At 43.4% G+C, this 19,791-nt stretch overlaps 1 protein-coding gene across 2 annotated transcripts; it reads left to right on the top strand.

Annotated features, from left to right (window-relative positions):
• The first annotated feature begins 570 nt into the window (after positions 1–570).
• Positions 571–10,817, top strand: SNRPD3 (small nuclear ribonucleoprotein D3 polypeptide). Of its 2 annotated transcripts, none has more exons than XM_030220121.1 (4): positions 571–692; positions 2,417–2,572; positions 2,930–3,122; positions 10,636–10,817. In XM_030220121.1, the coding sequence occupies exons 2-4, from the start codon at positions 2,447–2,449 to the stop codon at positions 10,695–10,697; spliced, it is 381 nt and encodes a 126-aa protein (XP_030075981.1). In that variant the 5' UTR covers positions 571–692; positions 2,417–2,446; the 3' UTR covers positions 10,698–10,817. The 2 variants fall into 2 exon arrangements, with proteins under 2 accessions (XP_030075981.1, XP_030075982.1); XM_030220122.1 differs by having other exon boundaries at positions 574–684.
• Positions 10,818–19,791: the final 8,974 nt, after the last annotated feature.

The following is a 19,791-nucleotide window of genomic DNA, read 5'->3' as shown; positions in this document are numbered from 1 at the left end:
ATTTTGTCCAGTATTGTGCGGCTCTCCTCGTCCCATAGGTTCAGGAAGATGGTCGTGCTGGTCTAACACACAGCTTTGGTGTAACTTGTGCCAGAATTTTGTTATATTAATTAGTTAATTAACCCTATGCTACTATCAGCTATTTATTTTATTTTTCCTCAGTGCAAGACTGTCATTGTAATGCTCTTGTGTTTCACTTATATCAAGGAGATTTTATAATACCTCCTAACATTTATTTATTTATTTATTGCATTTGTATCTCACATTTTCCCACCTATTTGATATTTGTCTGATCTGAAGAAGGTATTGCCTTTGGAAGCTAAACAATCAAAGACATTTTAAAAAGGTATCTAATTTCTTTGTAATGTTTTGTTTAATTTCTTTATATTACCTTTACCTATTCTAATAATTGCCTTTTGACTAAGGCGCAGGCACTTCACCATTCATTCCTACATGTCGGACTAAAGATAGTTAATGCAGGCCGGAACGCTACTGCGTACGACCCGTTTCCCGTCGGCCACCATCTGGTGCACCATCATCGAGAAGAGCAATGTGGAAGCCTATTTCCGTATCCTCTCAGCGGTGCCCTCTGGGATAGGAAAGACGCTAGCACGACGGTGAGCGGGAGGCACATTCCGGAAACGCGAGTGAGAGGGGAAGGCGGCTTGATTTAGTGGATACGCGGTAAGAAGGTTTGTCCGGAGGGGCTGGGTTCTGACTTTTCGCGGTTTCAGCTGTCCTTGTTTTATCCTCTTCCATTTGTGGTCTTACCTCTATCTCCTCTCTTATACCCCTCTTCCATAATCTCATTCCCCTCCTTTTACTTTCCTCTCCTACACCCCATCCTGCAATTCCAGCTCCTCTCCATTTACCGCCTTCTCTCCCTCCTACAATGGCAACTCCTTGTAGTGTTTGTGCTTTCTTTCTCTGTGTACTGCCTTCCCTCCTTTCCTACAATCCCCATAACCCTTCGTAATACTTTCCTCTGATTATTTTCCCCCTGCATTTATTGCTAACTCTCCTCTTCAATGCCTTGCTCTGTAACTCCAGCTTCCTTCTGATCCCTCCTCCATTTACTGTCCTCTTACATAGTAACAGTAGATGACGGCAGAAAAAGACCTGCACGGTCCATCCAGTCTGCCCAACAAGATAACTCATATTTGCTACTTTTTGTGTATACCCTACTTTGATTTGTACCTGTGCTCTTCAGGGCACAGACCGTATAAGTCTGCCCAGCACTATCCCCGCCTCCCAACCACCGGCTCTGGCACAGACCGTATAAGTCTGCCCAGCACTATCCCCGCCTCCCAACCACCGGCTCTGGCACAGACCGTATAAGTCTGCCCAGCACTATCCCCGCCTCCCAACCACCAGCCCCGGCACACACTGTACAACCAGCACTATCCCCGCCTTCCAACCACCAGTCCCGCTTCCCACCACCGGCTCTGGCACAGACCGTATAAGTCTGCCCAGCACTATCCCCGCCTCCCAACCACCAGCCCCGCCTCCCGATCTTGACTAAGCTCCTGAGGATCCATTCCTTCGGCACAGGATTCCTTTATGCTTATCCCACGTATGTTTGAATTCCGTTACCGTTTTCATTTCCACCACCTCCTGCGGGAGGGCATTCCAAGCATCCACTACTCTCTTTGTGAAAAAAATACTTCCTGACATTTTTCTTGAGTCTGCCCCCCTTCAATCTCATTTCATGTCCTCTCGTTCTACCATCTTCCCATCTCTGGAAAAGGTTAGTTTGTGGATTAATACCTTTCAAATATTTGAACGTCTGTATCATATCACCCCTGTTTCTCCTTTCCTCCAGAGTATACATATTTAGTTCAGCAAGTCTCTCCTCATACGTCTTGTAATGCAAATCCCATACCATTCTCGTAGCTTTTCTTTGCACCGCTTCAATTCTTTTTACATCCTTAACAAGATACGACCTCCAAAACTGAACACAATACTCCAGGTGGGGCCTCACCGATGACTTATACAGGGGCATCAACACCCCCTTTCTTCTGCTGGTCACACCTCTCTCTATACAGCCTAACAACCTTCTAGCTACGGCCACCGCCTTGTCACATCCTCCTATTGTAGTTTCAGCTATCTGCTTATTATCCTCCCATCCATTTGTTGCTAGCTCTCATGCTCTCTCTCCTTCTACTATCCTTCTCTGTCTACCTCTGGCTGTTCTTTCCTGCAGTTCCAGTTCCCCTGTTCTCTCTCCCCCCCCCCAATACCGATAGCTGTTTTCCCCAGCCCCCCAAATATCTATAGCGCCAACTGTTTTGTTCTACCTATCCATGTAGCTCCAGGTATCTGTGATGAGTGGGGAAAGTCTATAACTAGACACGCACGGTTAAGTCGAATGTTATAGTTTTTTTGTCTTATGATTTATTATTGTATTTTATTACAGGTTTATAACGTTGTCTGCACACTTACGGCTATGTCTATTGGAGTGCCCATCAAAGTTCTGCATGAGGCAGAAGGTCATATTGTAACATGTGAGACCAATACAGGGGAGGTGTACCGGGGCAAGCTTATAGAAGCTGAAGATAACATGAACTGTCAGGTATAGTTCATATTTCTCCATCTACCTTTGAACAAAGCATTGTCAAGTCCTGGTAGGAAAGGGGTGCTCTAATGTAGATTTTAGTGGCGAACAACAATGAAAGTGAAGTCTGCTCTTTGGATAGCAAAGCCAGTGCTTTAAGTGTGTAAATTGTCTGTGGTAATATCTGTTCTGTTTCCTATCACTTAAAATATATTCTTCCTGCTGTAATTTTATACTGTGATAGAAGTTCAGAAAATCCTTGCTTGATATAGGATGACAGATTTTAGGGAGGGTGTAGTTGAATGGCATGCTTGAATTGGTTTTAACTCTTTATGTACCCATGATGGGTTCTAATGTGGGTTTTCTCTCTGCCAGATGTCTAACATTACAGTGACATACAGAGATGGTCGAGTGGCACAGCTGGAGCAGGTGTACATCAGAGGCAGCAAAATACGCTTTCTTATTTTACCGGACATGTTGAAAAATGCACCAATGTTAAAGAGCATGAAGAACAAAAACCAGGGCTCTGGGGCTGGGAGAGGCAAAGCCGCTATTCTTAAAGCTCAAGGTGGGTACTGGGGGAGTAGCAACTAGCAAAATGTTCTTTAGTCTTCTGAAAGAAGGGTCTGGGGACATTGGATTTTTTTTCCCTTTATATATTTCTGATGCAGTTGGGAAGGATTGGCTATAAAATTTCATTCTGCTGTCATAAGTACATGCATAAGTATTGCCTTACTGGGAAACACCAAAGGTCCATCAAGCCCAGCATCCTGTTTCCAACAGTGGCCAATCCAGGTCACAAATACCTGGCAAGATCCCAAAAAAGTACAAAACATTCTATACTGCTTATCCCAGAAATAGTGGATTTTCCCCATGTTCATTTAATAATGGTATATGGACTTTTTCTTTAGGAAGCTGTCCAAACCTTTTTGAAACTCCGCTAAGCTAAACGCCTTTGCCACATTCTCTGGCAATGAATTCCAGAGTTTAATTACACGTTGAGTGAAGAAAATTTTCTCCGATTCGTTTTAAATTGACAACATTGTAGCTTCATTGCATACCGCCTAGTCGTAGTATTTTTGGAAAGCGTAAACAGACGCTTCACATCTAACCGTTCCACTCCACTCATTATTTTATAGACCTCTATCATATCTCCCCTCAGCTGCCTTTTCTCCATGCTGAAGAGCCCTAGCCGCTTTAGTCTTTCCTCATAGGGAAGTCGTCCCATCCCCTTTATCATTTTCGTCACCCTTCTCTGCACGTTTTCTAATTCCACTATATCTTTTTTGAGATACGGCGACCAGAATTGAACACAATATTCGAGGTGTGGTCCGCACCATGGTGCGATACAAAGGCATTATAACATCCTCATTTTTGTTTTCCATTCCTTTCCTAATAATACCTAACATTCTATTTGCTTTCTTAGCCGCAGCAGAACACTGAGCAGAAGGTTTCAACGTATCATCAACAACGACACCTAGATCCCTTTCTTGGTCTGTGACTCCTAATGTTGAACCTTGCATGACGTAGCTATAATTCGGGTTCCTTTCCCACATGCATCACTTTGCACTTGCTCACATTAAACGTCATCTGGCATTTAGACGCCCAGTCTTCCAGTATCGTAAGGTCCTCTCCTCTGCTCTCACTGTGCAAAAGTCTCTCAGTACGTTGCTATTTTTAAATTCTATACGAATAGTCCTTGGCCAGTTTCGTGATAGCAGTATGATTTTTGTGCTTCTGCACAAGATGCTCAGCTTTCTTTACCAGAAATCTGAATACAGAGTGTAGGTGCTGAAACTCTGGAGCTGATAGTTTTGCCTTAATTTTATGTCAGTATGCCAGTGCTGTCCCTACAAGTATGTATGTATGTATTGTGAGTATTTTTTAAAGCATCAAATTGACATCAAGGCAGTTTACTGAACAATAGTGAGGGAATGGGAAAAAACTTCATGTAAAAACAAACTTGACAATAACACACAAAAGGGCCGGATGAATCTCGCACAACATAATAATCCTTGACAGTACGAAAAAAAGAAAGAAAATGGTGTGATGGAGGGGGGAAACTGAAGAACCACGGTGTACCCCTCGATACTGTTCCTTGTGAACTAATTGTTTTGTGAGGGTGAGGGAGTTTAGGGTGGAAGAAGGATTATGGGGGTACCTTTGTCATGTGAATCTTGTATTTGCTTTATTAATAAAAATTTATAGAAACAAAAAAAATGAAAATGAAAGGCAAGGTCTTCAGAGCCACTTTGAAAGCAGAGATCGTGTGGAAGATATTAGTACATAAGTAGTGCCATACTGGGAAAGACCAAAGGTCCATCTAGCCCAGCATCCTGTCACCGACAGTGGCCAATCCAGGTCAAGGGCACCTGGCACGCTCCCCAAACGTAAAAACATTCCAGACAAGTTATACCTAAAAATGCGGAATTTTTCCAAGTCCATTTAATAGCGGTCTATGGACTTGTCCTTTAGGAATCTATCTAACCCCTTTTTAAACTCCGTCAAGCTAACCGCCCGTACCACGTTCTCCGGCAACGAATTCCAGAGTCTAATTACATGTTGGGTGAAGAAAAATTTTCTCCGATTCGTTTTAAATTTACCACACTGTAGCTTCAACTCATGCCCTCTAGTCCTAGTATTTTTGGATAGCGTGAACAGTCGCTTCACATCCACCCGATCCATTCCACTCATTATTTTATACACTTCTATCATATCTCCCCTCAGCCGTCTCTTCTCCAAGCTGAAAAGCCCTAGCCTTCTCAGCCTCTCTTCATAGGAAAGTCGTCCCATCCCCACTATCATTTTCGTCGCCCTTCGCTGTACCTTTTCCAATTCTACTATATCTTTTTTGAGATACGGAGACCAGTACTGAACACAATACTCCAGGTGCGGTCGCACCATGGAGCGATACAACGGCATTATAACATCCGCACACCTGGACTCCATACCCTTCCTAATAACACCCAACATTCTATTCGCTTTCCTAGCCGCAGCAGCACACTGAGCAGAAGGTTTCAGCGTATCATCGACGACGACACCCAGATCCCTTTCTTGATCCGTAACTCCTAACGCGGAACCTTGCAAGACGTAGCTATAATTCGGGTTCCTCTTACCCACATGCATCACTTTGAACTTGTCAACATTGAACTTCATCTGCCACTTGCACGCCCATTCTCCCAGTCTCGCAAGGTCCTCCTGTAATCGTTCACATTCCTCCTGCGACTTGACGACCCTGAATAATTTTGTGTCATCGGCGAATTTAATTACCTCACTAGTTATTCCCATCTCTAGGTCATTTATAAATACATTAAAAAGCAACGGACCCAGCACAGACCCCTGCGGGACCCCACTAACTACCCTCCTCCACTGAGAATACTGGCCACGCAATCCTACTCTCTGCTTCCTATCTTTCAACCAGTTCTTAATCCATAATAATACCCTACCTCCGATTCCATGACTCTGCAATTTCTTCAGGAGTCTTTCGTGCGGCACTTTGTCAAACGCCTTCTGAAAATCCAGATATACAATATCAACCGGCTCCCCATTGTCCACATGTTTGCTTACCCCCTCAAAAAAATGCCAAATTGAGAGGTGTCAAGACACAGCTAGGTAACGGTTGGGATCACCAAAACGTTACAATTAGCTAATCTGATAGGATGTGACATCACCGTCTGGGATGGCTGCCTAATGAGCTAGCTCTGAGCAACCCCGTAGGAGTTTCACTGATACAGCGGTAATCTGGAGCCATCTGATTATTTTGATTAATTATTCTTGTTGTGACCAGCCCTACTGATAGAGATGAGTGCCATCCACTGGCCGGTTGATTTGATAGTTTCCCTGTATGGGAGGCACCATGTGGACGGCACCAGCGGTGTATCCTTATCAGACTTGAAGCTTTTGGCAGAGGTGTTGCAGGTAGATCTTTTCTCGAATGTGGTCTCCCCAGCACATCCCGGCACCGACTCCTTAGCAGAAATTCAAGCTTGGCTGTGTGAGAATCAATCCATTGTGGACACAGTCTCAATACATATTGAAAGGGCACACAGGGCATTGGGTGCACCGTAAACCAAAGGATATTGTAGCCTGCTTTGGCGAATATAAACTTTTAAAAAAGATACTACACAAGGCCAGGGCTACTGAGCACTTCCCCTAGGATTCTTATTTGATCGAGATATATCGGGATTTGGCCTCAGCTAGTCTAATTTGGAGATAGAAGTTGAGGCCACTTACACAAAAGCTGCGAGCCCAGGGAGTAAAATACAAACGCAATATCCCTTTTACTGCTCTTTTATAAAGATGGCAAGTTACACCATGTCTGTACTCTTTCTGAAGCACAAGAGACTTCCAGAAGCAGACCTCTCAGTGCCGCAGCCCCCCCCCCCCAAGCTGCTGAGGGCCACTTTAAGCTTTAGAGGGGAACTCAGATGGAAACAAGTCGCCGCTGGAAAAGGACATCTGAAATGTCAGCAATCGGATGCCTGTTTGCAGGGTGCAGTGGCAACATAAGACTTGGCTAATTTGATTTGCAACCTTGGTTGATTTGTCCTGGTGGGGCTACATTTGCTGCGTGAGATGCTGTTTTCTAAATATTTTCTTGAAGCCTAGTGCAGCTCAGTGATGTTATTTCTAGGTACTTGCCTATAAAGTTGAGTGTTAGATTATTTTCAAACATATTCAATTTCATAAGTTATTTTTATATTTGTTATTTTTAGTTTAGGGTTGGCAGTAGGGACACACTTCCTCAATCTGGCACATCACTCGGGGGGGGGGGGGGGGGGAGGGCTTGGCCAGAAATGGTGAATGTAGGGGGTGGTAATTTGGGAATGCCATGGGGCAGCATGCAGAGCTTTTCTCATATAGGCAGGGACGTAGTAATGTGATACAAAAAGGGGAAATGGGGCAGGCCTACCTTTTAGGGTTATGTCGATGGACCTTTTAACTTTTAAATTTGAATATCAAGGGCTTAAATTTGCCAGCAAAGTTATGGGATAGGAGGCAAGGTTCTGATGTGGATTAGGAATTGGTTATGGGACAGAAAATAGAGGGTAGGGTTAAGTGGTCATTCCTCCTCAGTGGAGGAGGGTGAACAGTGGAGTTCCGCAGGGATCATTACTGGGACTGGTGCTATTTAATATATTTATAAATTATATGAAATCGGAACGACGAGTGAGGTGATTAAATTTGCAGATGACACAAAACTATTCAAGGTTGTTAAAACACGTTTGGACTGTGAAATATTGCAGGAAGACCTTAGGAAATTGGAAGACTGGGCATCCAAATGGCAGATGAAATTTAATGTGGACAAATACAACGTGATGCACATTGGAAAGAATAATCCAAATCAGAGATACGTGATGCTAGGGTCCACCTTGGGGGTCAGCACTCAAGAAAAAGATCTAGGTGTCGTAGATAATACGCTGAAATCTTCTGCTTAATGTGTGGCGGTGGCCAAAAAAGCAAACAGGATGCTAGGAATTATTAGGAAAGGGATGGTGAATACGACTGAAAATACTATAATGCCTGTATCACTCCATGTTGTGACCGCACCTTGAGTATTGCATTCAGTTCTGGTCGCCATATCTCAAAAAAGGTATGGCGGAAATAGAAAAGGTTCAAAGAAGAGCGATCAAAATGATAAAGGGGATGGAACGCCTCTTGTATGAGGAAAGGCTAAATAGGTAGGGCTTTTCAGCTTTGAAAAGAAATGGATGAGGGGAGATAGAATTGAGGTCTAGAAAAAAATCCTGAGTGGTTTAGAACAAGTAGAAGTAAGTCAAATTTTTTTTAACGTGTTTCAAAAGTATAAAGATTAGGGGACACTCAATGAAGTTACATTGAAATACTTTTAAAATTAAATAGGAGGAAATATTTTTCACTCAATGAATGGTTAAGCTCATTTTTAGGTACAACTTGTCTGGAATGTTTTTACGTTTGGGGAGCGTGCCAGGTGCCCTTGACCTGGATTGGCCACTGTCGGTGACAGGATGCTGGGCTAGATGGACCTTTGGTCTTTCCCAGTATGGCACTACTTATGTACTTATGTAAGCTCTGGAACTGAGACAGATATGGGGAAGCAACTGCTTGTCCCAGGATTGGTAGTATGGAATGTTGCTACTAATTGGGTTTCTGCCATGTACTTGTGACCTGGCTTTGCCACTGTTTGGATATATGATACTGGGCTAGATGGACCATTGGTCTGATCCAGTATGGCTACTCTTATGTTCTTATAACTCGTTTAAGAAATTGGTGTGCTTGAGGGCTGATGTGTATTTTAGTCAGGAGATACATCTTTTGCCCTTCTATGAACAGCTATGTCAACATGGGAAATATCCTACCTTTATACCTTGCTTCCAATCACTGGCAGAAGAAAATTCAGGGGGGGTCTTAATTGCATTATCCTCTTCTCAACCTTGGCAGGTTAAAAAGGTAGAGATAAGGGAGGGAGATATGTTCTGTTTATAGTTTCTTTAGGTACTGAGGTGTTTACCCTTCAGTGTCTTTGTACCCAGTGAGGAACAGGTGCCCTTCTGTGAGAAGCTTAGCTGTCTCTTGTGGAAGGTAGTCTGTTGTTGGGTGCGGATTTTAATTTGACATTTAATGATGGGAGGCGATATTACATGACAGGTATGGGAAACAATCCACAAACTCACTCCCACCTAACTCCTCACAGTCTACTAGGGACAAGTGCCACCTCTATAGCACAAAAAATATATATTGAACTCCCTGTGTCGTAGTACTCGAGTTAAAAGCCTCTGAAGTAACAAATCGAAAGTGTGACCAGCCTGGGGAGCGAGGCAAAATCTGGAAAGATTCCAATGCCTATTCAGGTTGCACTGTTGACATTGTCTCAAGTAATAGCAATGGAAAAAAATTAGGAGTCTGGTCAACATACTACAGTCACCTACAACCAAAAGAGAAAGGCAATTGATAGAAGTCTTTAAAAATAAAATCTTCCTACAATTTGAGGATGTGATTGCCCAACCATAAACCAGTTTATTTGCTCCCTTTGTATGAAAATATTCAGTGCCTGATGGAATTGCTGTAGATTGATTGATTGTTAGGGAAAGGGTGTCAGTGTAGACTGTCCCAGCTCCTCCTCCTCCCACTTTGTTCAATTGAGGCTGATGTTGACCATTTCAACAGCCTTCAACTAAGTTGTGTATCTCAGTATGAGAGAAGAGGTGTTATTTCCACTGGCTAACTGCACATTAAGCAGACCCATGTGTAATGGAGAGTAATGGAGTAGCCACATGGTTTGGGCAGAGGGCTGAGAATCAGGGAAGCTAGGGTTCAAATTTTACTGTGGCTTCTTGAGGTCTTGGGCAACTCATTTAACCCTTTATTACCTCAGGTACAAACTTAGGGGACCCTTTTACAGAGTGGCGGAAAGCCCAACCTGAGCTTACTGCTCGATCATTCGGGACTACCGCCGGTCCAACGTGACCTCTAGCGGTAGTCCTGCCCCGAGCGCGTGCCATTTCCAGAGGAAAAGACCCCCCCCCCCCCCCCAGAAATGGCTAGTGCGGCGGTAACCTGGCAGTAATCAGGTATTGCTGTGCGCTACCTGGTGGCACCAGAGCACTTATCGTCACTTCAGTGGGTGGGTGGTAAGGGCTCCCCGCCGCATGGCCATGTGGTGAGAGTTATTTCACTGCGTGGCCATTTCTTTTTTTCTTGTTTTACTGGCTGCGGGAAAAATGACCCCTGTCGCCAGCACAGGGCCCTTTTTCCCGCAGCTTATTAAAAGGACCCCTTAGATTGTGAGTCCTCTGGTGATAGAGAAATACTTAACCGTATTTGAATGTAGCCAATGAAAAGGTGCAAACTAAATCCACAAAAAAATTCAGTTTGAGGCTTCAAAGGGGCAACTGAGGTTTTCATCACTGGGAGAGGACCCAGCTAGCCCTCGACTGTAGATTCTAGTCTGACTTTGATTTCAAAGATTAATGGTGCATAAGAGACCCCCATCCCTACCCCTTGGTATGCTGCCATCTCTTTACAGCCTGTTGCCCACTGAAGCTGTAGAAAGTGTGATATACCAGACATGCAACTTACTCTTTTTTTTTTTTAACCTTCAGTGGCGGCAAGAGGAAGAGGTCGTGGAATGGGACGTGGCAACATTTTCCAGAAACGAAGATAAATAAAATTACTTGTGTTTTTCTTTTGTTTTTTACATTTTCATTATGTTTTGTTAGCTAATGTTCTGTCTATAAATAGTAAGTTGGGATTTTATTTGCTTTAATAAACATCCACATAAAGACATTGTTTTGTGATGGTTTTTGTAGGGAATATTGGTATGGATTGGGCTTGCCGATTTTTTTTTTTTAATGAGGGTGGGTGGGAGCGGTACGGAGATGATGAAACCATTGAGAATCTAATACTATTACATACTGTAATTAAATCAAGGGACTTATGAAGGTATCTTATTGTTTCTCAGTGCAGTTCAAAAGGAATCTCACTTTCGCTGCAGAATTAGCTCACCTGCTAATTAACTTATTTACTCTGATCCTTGCTAACTACTACTACTATTTAACATTTCTAGAGTGCTACAAAGTGTACGCAGCGCTGTACAAACACAGAAGAAAGACAGTCCCTGCTCAAAGAGCTTACAATCTAATAGACAAAAAGTAAAGCATTTAAATTTAAAATATTTAAGCAGTCAAGCACAAGAGAACAGTCACAGAAGGACTGAAGATGTTGAAGGGTGGTCAGTGTGATTAGGTGTAACTCTGGTTGGAGTAGTGGGAGAAGGTGATAGAAGAATAGAAATGGGTGAGGTAAAAGTAGGGAGGTTATATAAGACATGTCACTCTAGGGGTGGGTGGGTAGAGGGGTGGGGTGGGTGGGTAGAGGGGTAGGGTGGGCGGGACTAAGTCTAAAGCAGGAGAAGGTATTCTCTGCAGCCTATCTGTGAGATGGAAAATGCTCTCTGAAGCTGCTGCTATAAGTTGTTAGTTTTCTCTCCCTGAAAGAGATCCAAGCTACACCCACGAAGTTCAAACTGACTGTGGGGAGGGGGAGGGGAGGAAATAGCAGTGCTTGATGAAAAAGAGAGCGAGTACGCCACCTCTTCCCAAGACCACTCTTTAGAAATATGGTACAATCATTGGTGCTTTGTCACACGGACTACTGCAATGATACATTAGCAGGGTGTAAGGGCACTGTCTTGAGAAAACTACGGACTGTCCAAAATTCAGCAGCGAGACTTGTCTTCAATAAAGCCCGGTTCGATAGCGCGACGCCTCTTCTTGCTAAACTTCACTGGCTTCCGATCAAGGAGCGCATTGAATTCAAGGTTTGCACCATGGTTCACAAAATCGTCAACGGGGATGTCCCCAGTTACATGCTGAATATGATTGACTTGCCAACCAGAAATGCTGACCCGTCCTTAAAATTATATCTCACCTTGCACTATCCCAGCTGGAAAGGCTGTAAGCACGGATCTATTCAGGCGTCAAGCTTTCCCTTCATCAGTGCGCAACTATGGAATGCACTTCCTAGAGACATCACCAGAGAGACTACCTTACCTTTCGCAAGGCACTAAAAACGCATCTGTTTAGCAAAGCATTTTCTCCAGGAACAATATAGGACTATCGCCTCTGCCAGCTGGCATACGTGGATCCTGTTTAGTCCTATTCTTTTGTACTGTTATGTGTAAAGTATCTTTTCTTTCTTGCCCTTCTACTCTACTATTCTCATTTGTATCTGATATCAGCCGGAGTTCTCTCCGGTTTATGTAAGCCACATTGAGCCTGCATGTCTGTGGGGATAATGTGGGGTATAAATACATTAAATGAATACAGGGTGTCCTGCAGGCGGACTTTGCTATCTAGTGGCGGTGGTAGAATGGATTGTGCAGTTTCTTTTCAGTACCGAAGGCTCTAGAGAGTCCACAAATTATGGCCTCACTGAATGCAGACACAAATCTTTGGAAGCATTAAGACCAAATCTTCTGCAAGATAGTCTGGTATGGTGCTTAAACGCCTGAGTGTATGCAGTTTAGACGGAGCAGCAGCATTTCTGTAGGTTTAATTCTGGTAAATTCAAAGGACGCAGAAGACTGTCAGGACCTCTGTGATCTTGTGCATAAATGATAGAGGTGGATTCTTTCTTGCCTGCTTTTGTGAGAGAGAAGAAAATTAAAATTCCCAGTTCAGTAAAGTGAACCCTGGGAAGTAGCATGGCATGTGAGAGGTAAGCTGTTCACATGCTGATCATTGTGTCACCACCTTAAAACATTACTTAAGGTAATTATTCCACAAAGCAGTGCTGATGGGGAGGAGAGAATAATCCTAATATGTTTTCAGTTTTTTTGTGTTCTATAAGATCAAACCTAACTCAGTTTTTCTGCAAGGAACCTGGTGTTGCTATATGGCTTAAGGTGGGGAGCAAGACTAACTGTTGCACTTGAGAAATTTTTTTTTTTTTTTGTAGTAATTCTTCTCCTTGTGTGGCTTGATTTGCAAGTGCAGCCTTGGGACCAATTACAGTAAGGGTGCCCCACATGTAACATGTCAGTTTTCACCATAAGCTCAAACAAGTGTTTGTTTTTAGATTGGCATATGGTGCCAGATGATGTACATGCTGAGGGGCCTTTTTACTAAGCCGTGTAGGCGCCTACGCACGCCAAATTGAAGTTACCGCCTGGTTACCGCGTGGCCCTTGTGGTAATTTCAATTTTGGCACGCGTCCAAAAAATATTTTTTATTTTCTGACGTGCGGCAGCTACGCGCGTCAAGTGGCATTTGACGTACGTAGACCGTTACGCGTGACACCTTACTGCTAGGTCAATGGCTTGCAGTAAGGTCTCGGACCCAAAATGGATGTGTGGCAATTTACATTTTGCCGCACATCCATTTTTGGCAAAAATTTTAAAAAGGCATTTTTTATGTAGGTGCGCTGAAAAATAATTCTTTGCGTGCCCAAAACATGCGTCTGCACTACTGCAGGCCATTTTTCAGCGCACCTTAGTAAAAAGACCCTTGAAGTAGGTAAAAACAGGTTTCATATTGATTGAAATGGTGGTTACTGTTCAGCTATTGACCTTTATGGCAGATCGTGAGATATTAGATGAGCATTAAGTCTGAATTTTGGAGGGGACACCTAATGGAGGAATAAGGGTCGGCAAGTTTTAATGGTTATGTTGGAATTAAGCTCAGTGTTCGATTTGGTGGCTCATGAGATTTTGTAGGAAAGATGTAAACAGATTGATCCTGGAGTTAGTTTTATAGTGGATCTCTTCCTTTTATTTCAAATTGTTCAGGGAATGTGAAAGTTCAGGGTTCTTATTCTAAATTATCTTCAAGAGTTCCATAAGGATTCTGCCAATATTTTTAATTTTATGAGAACATTGGGATAACTATTACAGTCAGAGTTCATGGGATACATGTAAGCCAATGATGTACAAGTTATGATCCGTATAAGAGAAGGTTTGGGTAAAGAGCGGACTGAAATCTGTCCCAAGATGGCATCAATTTTTGAAGAGTCATAAGTGTAAGATGGTTCTGAATGCTGCAGAGACAGAGATTCTGGTCAGATGGTCGCATAAGATTGGTATTGCCAAAGGCCTGGCAGATATGGACTAAAGAATATAAAATGAGTTAATTAGAATTTAGGGAAAAGAATGATGAAAGTCTGGACTCATTCCCCAAGTAATTAAATCAGTCTTTTGTAAGCTGAAATTGAAAGATTACAGGTGTTTTTGGACAGTAGGTTGTTTGGCGATTTCTCAGTTGGATTACTGTAATGGTCTGGATGGGCCTGTCTCAGAGGCTTAGCCAAGGATTATAGGTGGAAGTATCTAGATTGGTGCCATGTAGCCCTCTATTACATGCTCTGCACTGATTCCTAATAAAACAGTGAGCCAGGTTTAAAATTGAATGCATGATGTTTCAGGCTTTGAGAAACATGGGACCTGGGTATTTGAAAAGGAAACTTAGGGCGTCTTTTACTAAGTTGTGCTAGCGATTCCCCGTGCGGCAAATGAGAGTAAGCCCACTTAATTCCTATGGGTTTCCTCTCATTTGCCGCGCAGGAATTGCTAGTGCGGCTTAGTAAAAGAAGCCCTTAATTAGTACATGCCTAACTGATGCTTAGGATCTAGTCAACAGGACCTATTATAGAGTCCCTCCTGCAAAGAGGTGGGAAAATCCAGGATACAAACATGTATTTTCAGTGGTAGGTCCCAAAGTGTTGAATTTGCTCCCAATTGAGTTGCAACAAGGACTGTTTGACATTTAGAAAGAATCTGAAGGTGTGTGGTTGTGGGTGGGTTTTTTTTCCCCCCCCCCCTGGTGAAAATTTGGAGGGGCCAAAAGCAGTATTGCGTTCAAATTTGAATTGACTGGGTTTTCATGATTTTATTTTTTGAGGTGTGTTTAGTATGTTTTAATGATCTTTAACTGCTTTGGTCACCTTTTAATGGGAAAGTGATATACTGTGTCCAGAAAAAAGTGAGCCCCTAGACATCTTGCAATAACTGCCTCGAACCTGCACCAAATTAATTAAAATTTTACATGCACAAAGTGTCATCCGTTTGCGTCACCGGCGCCAAATTACATTGGAGTCACGTCCTGTTTAAGAGATTTTAAATTTTTACAAACTGCTGTTACAAATCTGTTTCTGACGATTTAATTACTTACTTGCTGACGACATTCATGATGTTATTGCACGGTGACAAAATGTCAAAAGAAGATCAAGTTTTAATTAAAATAGAATTGAAAAAGGATATGGCACTAAAAGATTAATGACTGAATTTCCAAGAAAAGGCGGGTCTCTTGTTTGTGCTGCAGGTGTGTGGTTATGTGAATGTTGCTGCCTACTGAGAATATAGAGCAAGTCTTCAAATCGCCATTACTGTCTACATAAAGATGTAGGTTGAATTCACTACAGCTAGTTGCTGCCTTCCTGAAAGTGTAGGGCAAATACTATCTGTAATTCATTTATTATCAGTAATCCAATCAAACAAGGCTTAGTTTATTGAAATCTTTAGCTAAAAGGTCCATCTACACCATAACACTTCTCAACTCTTAAAGGAGAACCCAGTCTAAGGCCGTGGTTAAAGTCTTCCTTTTCAGTTAAGGTGAGTTCCTGGCCCTCAATCAGTGACCTGGTGGTCCTTAGAGTCCTGGGATAAACCCATATGTCCTCCCCCTATTCCCCTCTGGGGCCTAACGGAGTCATTTTCCCCCTTCATGGAGTTTTCCAATAGTCAAAGTCCACTGTTTACCAGCGTATGCAAATTGATGCAGATGTCATCGCATTCAGTTCCTGTGTGGTATTCTCACTCCCAGCACATGGAATTAAGTCACTAGTCTCGAGAAGGGGTAGCCCGCCACCTCCCTGCTAGGCTACAACCTCCCAAGCAGGGTTCCCGATGTTCGCCTTAACCGTATTAGTGGAGCCTATACCCAAGTTGTCCTGTATGATGAGCTATTTGGGATATCTTTTTTGGGGTCAGGGATTCCTCTTGTGATTGGACTATATCCTGTCATATACCTTCTTACATTTCAGGCTAGTATGTTTTTTCTATAAACTGCTACTTTCCAGGTTAATTCCTCTATCCTCCCAAGACAGGTAGTATTGGTATGGTGTGCTGTTTCTCTGCTTAACATTCAGAAATCATAATCCTGGGGCCAAATGCCTTCTGGTCAGCCTGGAATTATGATTTGTTATTAGCTTTAACCACTCTGAGTGGAGCATGGTCAGTAACCAGAGTAAAGTGTCTCCCTAAAAGGTACTAACTTAGGGTCTCCACTGCCCACTGTACTGCCAAGCATTCTTTCTCTGTGGTGGAATATCTTTGCTCGGGTTCCGTCAATTTCCTACTGAGATACATTACTGGGTGTTCTTCCTCTCCCACTCCTTGGCTTAGTGTGGCCCTTAAGCCCATCCCTGAAGCATCAGTTTGGAGAATAAACTCCTGATTAAAATCTATGTCCTGGGGTACCGGATCTTGACATAGGGCCTCCTTCAATTTTACAAAAACCTGGTCTGCCACTCTATCCCATTTTAGCCTATTGGGCTAGAAATTTTGCAATAGAGTCATCAGATTAGCAGCTAAGTCTGCAAATTTGGGTATACACTTCTGATAATATTCAATTAGTCGTAAGAAGGCTCTCAGCTTCTTTTTGGTTTCAGGAATCTTTACCTGTTAAATGGTCTCTATTTTTGAGGGCATGGGTCTTATCCAGTGCCCCCTCTCCTTACACAATACTTCCTCCTGACCTAGGGCACACTTTTTCGGGTTGGCCATAAACTCCACTTGCCTGTGTGTAGAGAAGATAATGATATTGTCTAGCTAGGCCTGGGTGTATGCCTGGTGTGGCTTCAGTATCTGATTCATGATTCTTTGAAAGGTGGCCAGGGCTCCGTGGCATCCAAAGGACAACACTTTAATGTAATATAGACTCTGTTGTGTTTATAAATGTGTTTTTCTCCCTTTACTCCTTTTCTAACGGAATCTGCTAGTAGCCTTGGGTGAGATCAATAGTAGACAAGCAGTGTGCTCCCCCTGACTTCTACCAAGTCATCCACCTGAGGCACAGGGTAGGCATCAAAGTGGGACACACTATTGACGCCCCTAAAGTCTACCAAAAATGGGTGCTCCCATCTGGTTTGGGGACTAAGACAAATGGGGCTAGCCCATTCACTGGTGGACTCAATTATCCCCAACTTTAGCATCACAGCCACCTCCCGCTCCACCTCCTTTTTAGCCTGGTGTAGTCATTATAGCTTTTGCCTTATTATCTTGCTTGGTACTGTTATCTGATGGGTCCCGTACATGTGTACGACCAGCAGTGGGGAGAATACATCTTGGAATTGGTGAATTAAAGCCTGAAGTTGCAGCTTTTGCTGGGGTTGCAGTGATTTCCCGATCTGGACAGTGTTCCGCTCTCATCTCCCCAGAATCAGGTCCTAAATCTCCATCATCTTCTCCTACTGTCTCCCCAGCCAGCCACTCTCTCTCTATCCAAGGCTTTAGAAGATTAACGTGATACACTTGAGTCTTTCCCTAACCTTGGTTAACTTCACATGTTAGTGGGCCTATCTGTCGAGTTATCACAAAATGGCCTTTCCATTTTGCCAATAATTTATTTGCCAAGGTTGGGATTAATATTTTGTCTTATGGTTTAAACTCGCTTTCCTTGGCCTTGCGATTGTAATAGGTCTTTTGTTGTCCATGTGTTTGTTCTAAGATTTCTCTGGCTGCTCTTCCTATCAACCACATCTAATAGATTCTGGGGTTGTTGCCCAAACATCAGTTCAAAGAGCGAAAAGTCTACCGATGCTTGTGCCACTTTTCAATATGCAAATAATACATAAGGGAAGATAGTATCCCAATCCTTACTGGCCTCCCCTCCCCCAACATATTTTTTTATCATGTGGATTAGACTTTGGTTAAACCGTTCCATGAAGCAGTCAGTTTGGGGGTGATATGCAGCCATTCTGAAATGCTTAATCCTAAACAATCTAAACACAACCTCTAGTGTCTGGGAAAGAAAATTAGTTCCTCTATCTGTCAGGATTTCTCTCGGAAATCCTATTTGGCAAAAAATCCCTACTAACTGTGGCTATGCCTTGGGCTGTGGTTTTCCTCATGGGAACCGCACATGGATATCTGGTGGCGTAGTCCATCACCACTAAAAAGTACTACTATTTATCATTTCTATAGCGCTACAAGGCATACGCAGCACTGTACACCATACAGAAAAAGACAGTCCCTGCTCAAAGAGCTTACAATCTAGATAAGACAGGTAAACAGGCAGAACAATAAGGGTAAGGGAATAAAGAGGTGAGGATAAAAGGACAGGGCAAGTGAGTAATGGTTAGGAGTCAAAAGCAGTGGTAAAGAGGTGGGCTTTAAGTTTGGATTTGAAAACGGCCAAAGACGGGGCTAGACGTACAGGCTCGGGTAGTAGCAAGATAAAAGGAACGGAGTCTGGAATTAGCAGTAGAGGAGAAGGGAACAGATAAGAGAGATTTATCTACAGAATGGAGTACCCGAGGGGGCGTAGGGAGAGACGAGTGGAGAGGTACTGGGGAGCGGCAGAGTGAATGCACTTATAGGTCAATAAGAGAAGTTTGAATTGAATGCGGAAACGGATAGGGAGCCAGTGAAGTGACTTGAGGGCTAATGTGAGCATAGCGACTTTGGCAGAAAATGAGTCGCGCAGCAGAGTTTTGGACTGATGGCTAAGAGGGAGGCCGGTGAGAAGCAGGTTACAATAATCAAGACGAGAGGTGATAAGAGTGTGGATAAGGGTTCTGGTAGAGTGCTCGGAGATGAAGGGACGGATTTTGCTGATGTTATAGAGAAAGAAACGACAGGTTTTGGCAGTCTGTTGAATGTGAGCAGAGAAGGAGAGAGAGGAATCAAAGATGACTCCAAGGTTACGAGCTGATGAGACAGGGAGAATGTTAGTGCCATCCACAGAAATAGAGAAAGGGGGGGAGAGGTAGGTTTAGGGGGAAAGATGAGAAGCTCGGTTTTGGCCATGTTAAGTTTCAGATGACGTTGAGACATCCATGCAGCGATATCAGATAGGCAAGCTGAAACATTGGTCTGGATGCTGGTTGAGATTTTGGGGGTAGAGAGGTAGATTTGGGAGTCATCAGCATAGAGATGGTATTGAAAGCCATGGGATGATATCAGAGAGCCAAGGGAAGAAGTGTAGATGGAGAACAAGAGAGGACTGAGAACAGAACCCTGAGGCTCACCGATTGGTAGAGGGATAGAAGTGGAAGAGGATCCACCAGAGTGTACACTAAAGGTGCGAAGCGAGAGGTAGGAGGAGAACCAGGAAAGAACAGAGCCCTGGAATCCAAATGAAGACAGCGTATCAAGGAGTAGGCTGTGATCAACAGTGTCAAAAGCGGCAGATAGATCGAGAAAGATGAGGATAGAATAGAGACCTTTGGATTTGGCCAAGAACAGGTCGTTGGAAACTTTAGTACGTTTAATGAAGAGGGCGAAAGCCAGATTGGAATGGGTCAAGAACAGCTTGAGATGAGAGAAAGTCAAGGCAGCGGCGGTGAATGGCGCGTTCAAGTAATTTGGAAAGGAAGGGGAGGAGGGAGATGGGTCAATAGTTGGAAGGACAGGTAGGGTCAAGTGAAGGCTTCTTCAGGAGCGGTGTGACCACAGCATGTTTGAAGGCATCGGGAATGGTTGCAGTGGAAAAAGAGAGATTGAGGATATGACAGATAAAAGGGGTGAGAGTAGGAGAGATGGT

The sequence above is a fragment of the Microcaecilia unicolor genome, chromosome 11 (genome assembly GCF_901765095.1).
Source record: "Microcaecilia unicolor chromosome 11, aMicUni1.1, whole genome shotgun sequence".
Classification (NCBI taxonomy): domain Eukaryota; kingdom Metazoa; phylum Chordata; class Amphibia; order Gymnophiona; family Siphonopidae; genus Microcaecilia; species Microcaecilia unicolor.
The sequence above is the reverse complement of the archived record's forward strand: the minus strand, read 5'-3'. Positions and strand labels throughout refer to the sequence as shown.

Excerpts from the sequence above, each read along its gene's own strand:
- SNRPD3 (XM_030220121.1), top strand. The coding sequence starts at position 2,447 with ATGTCTATTGGAGTGCCCATCAAAGTTCTGCATGAGGCAGAAGGTCAT. Across the intron at positions 2,573-2,929 it reads AAGATAACATGAACTGTCAG|ATGTCTAACATTACAGTGAC; the intron begins GTATAGTTCATA and ends TCTCTCTGCCAG. Across the intron at positions 3,123-10,635 it reads CGCTATTCTTAAAGCTCAAG|TGGCGGCAAGAGGAAGAGGT; the intron begins GTGGGTACTGGG and ends TTTAACCTTCAG.